Here is a 10689-nt window from a genome sequence, read left to right as displayed (position 1 = left end):
TCTTGTTCCTGAATAGAGTATTGTGGGAAGTCCCTTTTAGGGTTTGACGACCAAAGTGCACATGAAGATGAATTATAAGCTGTAGTCTTTGAGAGTAGTGTAACACTTTTTTGTGTTAGTAAATTACATGTTTGTGTTAATGAATTGATCGTGGTCACAGTTTAGTATTCATGGCAACATATGTCGTTTGCATTTTTCCTTGCCCTATAATTCAGGGTATGTGGTTTATCAGGCAACACTGCTTTTTTTCAGGGGTCTGGTTGATAGAATTATTGGATTTTCTCTGAAAAATGCCAAAACGTAACTAATAAATTGGGTCAAATAACGACTGTAAACAATTTACCACAAAAGTGTATTGAAGTTACTCGAGTACTTTAGATTTCTACAGTCACACACTGTAAACACAGCAGAATAGGCAGTTGGAAACTTTATTTTTCTGTAAAAATGACATGTCGTTGCAACTAAACCCTACCACATGCATGTAAACTATATACATGTTAAAATGCCTTCACATATGCATTGCAGTTCAGATTTCTTTTCAAAGCTCTTTCCCACACCCCTGTTGATTTACATGCAGATGATGAATGTTAAAGAATTAACAAGAACCAGTGCCATACATGTTGCTTGTTGTGCACAGCTTTAATTTTTCAAATCTTCATTGTCAACTTAAAAAACAGGACAATAAGAGCGCATGAATATTGTCGGATCTAAACAAGCCTCATTTATAATGGGACACATTCTGCAAACCATACTAAACGTAAGTATTAAAAAGAAAATCAATAGCACACAGGTGATTTCTGATGCAAAGTTATTGTACTTTAATTGTTCCTCCATTTCAAACTGATCACAAACAACAGCCTGTCCATGTACACCAGCTGATAATGATCCAGTGTCATAAAGAAAGGTGGAAGTGGTGAATAAAACTTTTTTGAAATGTAAAAGGCTTGTTTTACATATATATTTAGCAATCAAAAAGTAGAGGAAGAAATAGGAAAAAATAAAGTTGAAATGACGCTTTAATCATCGTCAAAGTTCTGTTGTAAAAGGAAGTTGGCGGCCAAGTTCTCGTTCTTCTCACAAGCAAAGTAGGCTTGTATAACGAGTCCCTCTGGAAATCCTAAAGCTTTTAGCTGGAATTAGAGAAAGAAGAGTTGCAAATTAGCTAAACAATACAAATTATCATAAGCAAATGATAATTTGTGCTTCGTGTCGAACAGTCTCTTGTACTGTACGTGAGAGATAAGAAATGGTGGTAACATCATCAGAGTTGTGCATCATATTCCAGCACTTCTAGTGACACAGTACTGAACTTCGGACCAAGTAGGTTGTTGGCAGTGTTGTGCGCCTCCTTACCCTCTCAATGGCCTCTTTCTCCAGTGGCGTAACCTGGATGTAGCTCATGTGACTCCCGCCGGCTGTATCACCTGCCATCCCGCCTGCCCCCCCTGCTCCTCCTGCTCCTCCTCCTCCACCTCCACCTCCACCTGCTGGCACTGCCTCTGGATTTGGTTCATTCAGCATCTGGATGAACTGCTCTTGGTGGCTGCTAATCTCCTGTGGTGGTAATTGAACAGTCAAGGCACGGACTGTGGAGGCATAGAGTCTGTTCACGGCTGCTTTGCATTTGTAACTCTGGAGCCAGTGGAGCAAAGGATTATTTAAAAAAACTAAAAACAAGAATTGCCAGTCATACCGTACATTTGCAAGGATTTTTTCAATACATCTGGGAAACTCTAAAGAGACAGAAAATCCAGACTTTTAGTCTCTGGCATGGGTCAAACTCAAAAACACTGGATCTTACAATTCTCACCATTCCACAATACAATTTAATAGTCTTTCATTAGATGGCTTGCCTCATACATCCAGTTTGTAACGCAGGGCAGGCTTGTTAAAATTTCAGATTTAGTCAGTCAGTCATATTTTTCAGACTTGAGACAGCTCCCTCCAGAGCCACAGAGGACATTATACAACCGTTTTCAAAGGCTGCTCCTTATGATGTAAACGGAACTTCATGTGTAAAATTGACGGCGTATCCCTGTAAGTGAACTGTGACTGCAATGCTTAAACCACAAACTCATCAGAACTGTGTCATTGCCCCCCGTCCCACCTGCAGAAGCTCAGGGTTTTCCCTGCCGATCTCCTGCAGCAGGGCAGGAAGCAGGGCGGCGTTCTGCTGGATCAACTGTCGCATCACGTGGAACTGGGGCTGATTTCTTAGGAAACTCAGGGGGTTGCCTGAAAGGATAAAATGTTAGTCAGTAAGACAGACACAGAATAATAATAACAGAAACAAACTTTACTCACTGAGGTTTCTGGAATATGCAGCATAGTATTGGACACTTACCTCCCCCTGCACTTGGTGAAGAGCCAGTGTTGGCGGGAAGGGTGATACCGCCTATAGGTGCAGTATGAACTCCACTCACTGGAGGCACTACTGCATCAGGTCCTGAATCTCTGCCAGGAATACCCTGAAAATAAGGAGATGAAATACAACAATTCATTTCAAAAAGCATATGGGTGTCGTTTTCAGACTCAAGATTACTTGAAGTCAGTTTAAAGTTTGTGTTACATACACAAGATTAATCAGGAAACAACACTTTAGAAGTGGATATTGTGGGTGAAAGATGTGAATACCCATGCCATGAATGACAGTGACAAGTAAACCAAAACGTACATATTAACACATGTACAAGATCCTGAGGCGGGATACTAAGCTCTACTATTACCCTAAACCACACACAGCTATAACCTTTCATGCCTTATGTCCCAATCCAGCAATTTGCTTGGGCTAAAGACTGTTCTTACTGTGAGCAGGTACTCCACAGCTCTGTCTGGGTTGTTGAAGCTCGCTCTCAGAGCTGCTACCACCTGCTCCCTCTCGTAGCCCATGAGCATAATCTCGTTCACCATGGCGTCATATGATGGGCCTGTCACTGAAGAAACGCACAAAGACAGGTCACGTCGGTCAACTTTTGTTTTGTCAAGAAGAGCACTATGATTGGCCACATTTAAAGCCATTTCAGATGGATACTAATCTTTAAACATTTATTAACCTGGCAAAGAATGTAATGACATAAAATATCAGCATGCTGAGAGTGTAGTCTAGACCTACTGTATGGACAGTATCCTGAGGTAACGTTTGTTATGATTGGACATTATAAATAAAATTTAATTGAATTGAGGTCACAGAAAACACAACTGAAATGCATTACTATGATGACAGCACCGTAAACAATGAATCTGTTGAGCACAACTTTAATGCATAGTGGGAAGGAGCAAAGGAGTTAGCGTTCATGAAGATCAATGTTTTAACTGTGCTCCGTAAAAATAAACAATCTGCCTCTAATGCTGGAAATTCACATCGATGACTACACAAGTCATAATAATTAAGACCCACGGGGTTTGTTCGGAGCAAAGCAATATTTGTAAAGCTGAGAGCATGTGGCCACAGGGAAGTGTGGGATTATGTTTTGGCAGAGCCGCAGTGTCCGACTGCTTATTGATTAAGATACATCTTTATCAGCGTGACATGGATATCCACAAAAAATAAGAAGCACCAGAATAAACCAATAACCTCGATTCACACCTGGATCCACAGAATTATTACATACAAGCTACGGCTTAAAGCTTATCCAACAAAAGGTGAAGTATAATGTGAAAGTTCTTAAATCAGATTCACAATTACATTTCTGTCACATGTACCACCAATGAAATGCCATACAATATTGATAGACAAATTCTGTTTGCAGATACAGCCTTACCTAGATTTGAAACAGCCTCATCAATCAGGTTTGTGTTTGTTGAAGCCTCAGAGCTTCTGCAAGAGAAAACAGACCTTGGGTGAGGCGCGATCTGCACGTCACTTCTCAAAAGAACACGCCCTGAAACCACATTAGATAGTTCAACACAAACATCTAGCCCTCTTTACCCGACAGCGGTGGAAGCTGGTTCACTAGAAGAAGACTGTCTCTCTTCTGGTTTGTCGTCGGTTGAGGCGCGCTCTGATGTGCTTTCAGAGCTGGACGATGAGGCGGGAGGAGCTGCGGGAGCTGCAGTGCTGGGAGCTGAAGTGGCAGGTGACGGCTGCGGGGCTGCAGAGGCTGTTTTAGCCTGCGAGACCATTTAAAAAATACAAGAAATTAGGTTATTTCTTCAGATATGACTTGATAGTCATAATGGGTCAGTGTTATCAAAATCTATTTACTTTGGAGTGTCGATACTAATAAAGGCCATCACTGCTGTGGCATATCGAGTTAGCTTCCCAATTAGGGTTGCTCAAATAACATTTTCAAGAATTTGCATCAACAGATACAATATTTATTTTATTATTTTTTAATGCCCTCAATAAACTTGGTGATGCTGATTCAATGTGGGGCCCCCGGAGAGCTCTGTATGAAGAATATAAAGCCTAATGACGATTTTAAAATGTGTACAGAAATATTATAGGGCTGTATGGAAAACAAAGTGTTACAGCAGGACAGTGTGAACTGGATTAAGACAGCTTCTCTCTATCCCCAACTACTAATCAATACTCAAATTATTATTTGAAATACAGCAACATGTCATGTTTGGTGTTGAACAAGACATGTCTACAAAAAATCTTGTCTTGCAATGTACAGGAATCTGTAGGAGTCAGGCGTCGACCACACTGACCCCAGTCCAGGTCAGCAGTCACATTGTGAACTACTTCAAGTAGCGCAGCATAAGAGCCTGTTCAACAGCTCCCACAGACACACACATAAGTGGTTGGTGGTGGAAAGAGAAGGTTGCAAAACCGAATCATAGTTCAGCGTGAGCTCATACTTATAACATTCAGGGTTTGCTGTTCTACATAAAAAAATCTGTTCAACAAACGATGCCTACTATTTACTGAAACAATATCTAATTCACAAACCTTTGTCACCATGACGACCACAAAATTCTTCTCACTGATTTTGTATTCTTTGAGTGCTGAGTCATCGCTGAGGACTTTACCTGTGGAGATACAGAAAAATGGACCATGATTCTATTGGCTTTCCCAGGCATGAACTCTGAAACAACATGCAGGGATGTAACAATTTATTGATTGTTTTAAAACACATAGTACAGTGGTGTAATTCATTTTTGAGTCTGACCATAATCCTTTTTACTACCTGTTTTACCCATATTAAACATTTATCTTTTTTTTAAAGACATAACTGAGACGCTTATTTAAACAAATGAAGGTATGAGTGTCATGAAACCCTTGCTTAACCACGCTGCATCCTTTGCGGTAATCTGGCTCATATTTTTATTTTTCTGACAGGCCGACGTGTTCTTCGGCAGGAGAGCAACAGGAGATTAAAACTGTTTAAATCAGCCCTTTCTGCAGCTTTAATGCATCAGCTTTACTTGCTAAACAGAAACGACGCGGCAGGCCTTCAGCTGATGTAAACCAGCCCCACAGCACAGAATTTTTATATCTATACAACATTACTGGGATCTAAACAATACATATAAAATGTATTAATTTGGAGGGTCTCTCAATGCAAAAGTAAAACAAATTCAGTGTTTGGATATTTGCAAAACAATGCACATGCTATAGTATATGTGGAAACAGATTCTTACTTAAAATTACATACGTTTTATTTACCAAGAATCCAAATTTGACACATCATGACTGAGAGGAAAGCAAAGCGTTGGGCAACTTCTGTCTCAATGAAGGCCATTTAAAGTTTAAATGAGTTAACAGAGAACAACAACAAAAACTCAATCTAAAAACCATGTTTTCCTGATCCTGTTTAAGCCTTGTTTACATCATTTTGGTTGGATTCAATTCCCTGTGACTGTACAGAATACAACACGGTCAAGTTAAACATGGATCCCAGAATGCATCAGGAGAAACCAGTAGCATGAAGGCAAACTGTAACTAACATCACTAAACAGTGTAATAGCGTGCATCACACAATAAATAAACATAAGGCAGCTTTTTAGAGGACTATTTAACATCTGTTTTGTACTCCAGTGAAGCATTAATCACTCAGAAATCAAGACAGTAAGAAACTCTCATCAGGAAATGTGAGGATTTAAGAAAGGTTAAAAACGTACCAGCATATATCAGCTTCAGCCCACCCACTGAAAAATGGTCCTTTCCTTTCTCCTCCTCAATCTTCTCCTTTAAAGTCTTTACCTGTGGAAAAATAAAAATAAAAATCAGGAGTAGCTTCTTGATCCTTGTAGAGTAATACAATAATATAAAACATATCGGCTTCTCCCGCTACAAGCTAGCCCTACACTAACGTAACTATAGCACGAGTTAGAAAATAAAGTCCAAAGTGTACTTGATAAAAGTGTAGTTGAATAGGCATGATGTGTTGCACACTTACAGTTCTGTATCATAAAAAAGTTTTATATCTTAGCCCGAGTTCATAAAACATAGTTGTGTTTAAATGTGAGTGCTTAGTGACTTTTTATGCACCTCAGAGAACTTCCAGAAAACTACAGGTCTGCTGCGACTCTGTTTCTTTTAAATCAAGACTGAAGACTTTTCTGCTCGCCGCTGCCTTTCAGTCAACAAAACCATTTACTGCACTGTAACTTTTTACTCCTTTGATATTGTTGGTTTAAATGTTTCATAATTATTTTAGCCGTATGTTATTTTATACATAAATCTCATTTTATGTGTTTTTTTTCTAATGCAAAGCACTTTGAATTACCATGTTGTTGAAAATGCTCAATTTACGGCAATATATATATATTTGTTCTTTACGTACGATGCAGAAATGTTCTACAAATGTTAACAATAAGGCGGTCATTTCTCCTTTCAATCGAGATTACAATCTTATAAAATCTTACAAAATTATAATGACATACATCAGTAAACTTAGGAGGAGAAAGTACATAAATACACAATAAAAGGGCAGAAAATGAAACAATAATTGAAGCATAAATACTAAGAAATAAAATTAAAAAGTGGTCTATATTATTACAATTCCTTGAAAAAAATGTTTTATATATCAGCGGTATAAATACATTTCTTATTGTTAACAATTTGGATAGACTCAAAATAATGTTGAAATTCAATTTTGCAGGGAAAGGAGATTTGGAAAATTTAGTGTTATGAATATGACATTTTCCGTGTAGAATTAGTAAATTGACAATCCATTGTATTGTTTTGTTTTTGTTTTCATAGCAGATAATCACATATTTTGCTTCTAATTGAATGAAAAGATTGTACTGAATGTTAAAATGCTGTTTTTCCCCCAGATCTCCAAAGTTTACTGACACTCCCAGAATAAATGCATAATAGTTTCTTCTTCAATCTTACATATTAGATTACTCTATATATTATATAGACATTATTATTACTCATTAGCTGTCTGTTGAAAGATGATTCACAAATAAACTTGCCTTACGTTACGTCATGCTAACGTAACGTGACTCATCGAACGTAAACGTTAACGAACATCTGGCGTTAACGGTTTAAACTGCCCTCTGTATGCAACGTGTAAAGTTGTATTTATTTTAATTTATAATATCGGTTGAAGTTAACGTCTGCATTCGTGTTTTGTTTTTTACCAACTAATGTAATTTAGCTTAAGTTTGCCGTAACGTCAAGTTAACGTTACCTTTAATGTTTTAACGTTAGTGGAACACAAAACTACAGTTATAATAACAGCATTGCTAACTGCTACAGTCACCTGTGTAGCGTTAGCCTCTGAAAATGAACCGTGTTAATGTGTCACTACACGCTAACGACCCCCCATCTGAAACCATGAGTGGGCTACGGCTAAATGCTGATCATACAAACTACTTTCCTGACCAGTATTTAATAAATGACGCTAAACTGTCTGGAGCACCGCGACAAAAACAGGCCATATTTACCCGAACAACTAGCCCATCTAAAAATATATCTGCCGTGTTTACGCAGACCCCGGCCCCTAATTTAAAACGGTCATAAACTAAGATGCTCCGTTCCAGGACATACCCATCTCCCACTCCACCCCCTTCACAAATGCATGGTTTTTAACTCTCACCGTCTCCTCTTCATCGATGTCGATTTTGAACGTCTGCTGTTGTAAGGTTTTCAGAGTGATCTGCATTTTGTCGTTGAGGTTGTGGTTTTTTTTTTTTTTTATCCCCGGGACCTTGTTTTAAACGGTGTAGATTGAACTTGCAAGAATCTGGTCTGTTTTTGTTGGCTCATTACAAACTGTCAGCCGCCATGACTTTCTCGCCTTTCTTCTTCTACGTGATAAATGTCGGCTACAGCGCCGCTGATGGTCAGCCTGCGAACTGCAGTGCTCGGCTTCATTTCATTGGTGCAAGAAATAGTCAAATATCAATCAAATATTTTATTTTATTTTTATTTTATTTATTTTATTATTTCAGGACAATGCACATTAATGAACATATACAAAGTACATGTAAATGTGCCAGATTGTAGCCCAGGGGCTAATTTCCATCTGTAGTCCAATGTAGGCAGGTTAGGTGTTTAAAAGACTAAGAAACAGAGGACATACTTAGACACACATAGACAGAGTTAGTAGAAGACTAAGTATGCTAAACAACAGGAAGAGATATAAGAGAAGAAATTAAACAAATATAATGCAAATAATATGCATATCCTTTAGTCTCAATAAATAAATATACTAATGTACAAGGAAAAGTCCTGCATAATAAAGTAAAGTAAAAGTAGAAGAATTATCAGCAAAATGTACTACAACTTTAAACTCATCTCATCTCATCTTAAGCCTCTTATCCGCGGTCGGGTCACGGGGGCAGCAGCTTTAGCGGGGGACCCCAAACTTCCCTTTCCTGGGCCACATTAACCAGCTCTAACTGGGGGACTCTGAGGCGTTCCCAGGCCATTGTAGAGATATAATCTCTCCACCTGGTCCTGGGTCTTCCCCGAGGCTTCCTCCCAGCTGGACGTGCCTGGAACACCTCCCTAGGGAGGCGCCCAGGGGGCATCCTTACTAGATGCCCGAACCACCTTAACTGGATCCTTTCAACGCAAAGAGCAGCAACTCTACTCAGAGTTCCTCACGGATGGCTGAACTTCTCACCCTCTCTCTAAGGGAGACTCAAGCCACCCTCCGGAGAAAACCCATTTCGGCCGCTTGTTTCCCCGCGACCTCAAGAGTAAAAGTACTCTTAAGCACAGTGTATTAGAATATGTACTTTTATTGAAATACTATCACTGATGATTAAGAAGCATTTAATTTTGTAGTCTGTCATTGTGAAGCCAATAAGCAGCTTTATATAAACTGTTGGATAGTTTATATTTTAATATAGGGACCTGTCAACTGACAGTATCTTGTAAGTGGATCACATGTTCTTTATTTAAAAGCTATATCTCCAAAGTAAGTAGCATAAGTGTTGATAAATGTAGTAGAGTGAAAAAGTGTGGTAACAGAAAACAGAAATACTCAAATAAAGCTACAGTACTTGAGTGAATTGCTTTGATTTCATTTGATTAATTTAATCCATTAACTTGACACACTTAAGTGCTGGAAATGAACGGGAAAATACTTGTTTAAGATTTATCGATTGATTGATTAAGAGACTTTTTAAATATTTTCGTGAAAAAGAGTTTGAATATATGCACTATGCAATATAATTGCTCTGTATCACATCAACTCAAACAAAGACAAATACCTCCAACACTACAACTAAACATACACTATTTTTTTCCATTAGCCTGATTACCCCTAAAGAACCCCTAATGCGTTGAATTCCTAAAAAGCATTTATTCTCATTTATTTTCTTCATGCGAGGTGCATGGTATTATAATAAGTTATATTTACCCTACTGGGATGATGTTACAACATGTATTCATCAGGCTATATAAGGTCACCCCAGTCCCACTCTCACTCTACAGTAATGCATGAAGCAGACAGAGCAAAAACTCCACCCCTCAAACAAATATTACTACCTGGCTCATTTGAATTTCTGTTTGAAGAATCACTGACTGACGTGATGAAAACATGTCTTGCATTTTACCTTTGGATCCTTAAGAATGACATTGGTGGAATAAACTTGCTACCCGTACTGCATTTGAGTTAGTGTCTTATGCTGTTATCACAAGTTTCAACAATCCCGGGTCCTTCAAGCATGACAGAATTTCAATATTATCCATCCAGCACTCAGTATTCAGAGGCTTTATTGACTTCTGTCTCACACGCCGCACAGCTCTGTCTCTGAGAGGACTGTTAAGTGCGAGAGATGATGCTGGAGCTCGATGGGGTCTCTTCCCCAGGCAACTTCTCCCTTATTCTCATATCACCCCCCCTCATTTCCCATAACTGTATGTGTGAATCCACTTATCTCTTATTCCTCTCAACTGTCTCTCTGTTCTTCTGACACGTTTGCTCTTCTTCCATCCTGACTTTCCCTTCTGTCGCTCCACTCAGCCCCCTCCTCTCTCTCTCTCTTTCTCTCTCTGTCCCTCTCCCCCTCTGTCATCCAGTTATTACGACAGGAGCAGTGCCCTCGCCTGCCTTGGCCTGAACACACGCTCATCAGGCATTCCTTGTGTTGCTCCACTCAGCAGCAGCAGCAGTAGCAGCAGCATTGTCCTCCTTTCCCCTCTCCCCACTGTGGCTGTGCCTCTTGCTCCTGTCTCCAGGGGTCGTCAGTCTGCCATCGGGCCCCCTCTGAAGTGGTGAGCCACAGAGATTACAGTTTAATCCCTGGTGACTTGGAGATATTTTTAAGAGATGATGTTAG

The 10689-nt window shown here is 39.3% G+C and overlaps 1 protein-coding gene across 1 annotated transcript; it reads right to left on the bottom strand.

Moving 5' to 3' along the window:
* Positions 1–462: 462 nt before the first annotated feature.
* On the bottom strand, positions 463–8196 carry rad23b (RAD23 homolog B, nucleotide excision repair protein). Its single transcript, XM_083929313.1, has 10 exons — positions 7995–8196; positions 6067–6148; positions 4895–4974; positions 3929–4110; positions 3762–3817; positions 2806–2933; positions 2345–2468; positions 2108–2235; positions 1354–1554; positions 463–1130 (listed from the first exon to the last, which is right to left on the bottom strand). Exons 1-10 carry the CDS (start codon positions 8058–8060, stop codon positions 1017–1019), a joined length of 1161 nt encoding a protein of 386 aa, XP_083785439.1. The 5' UTR covers positions 8061–8196; the 3' UTR covers positions 463–1016.
* Positions 8197–10689: the final 2493 nt, after the last annotated feature.

Source organism: Echiichthys vipera (assembly GCF_963691815.1).
Source record: "Echiichthys vipera genome assembly, chromosome: 16".
Lineage (NCBI taxonomy): Eukaryota > Metazoa > Chordata > Actinopteri > Perciformes > Trachinidae > Echiichthys > Echiichthys vipera.
Note: the sequence above shows the minus strand (reverse complement) of the source record. Positions and strands in the feature narration are given on the sequence as shown.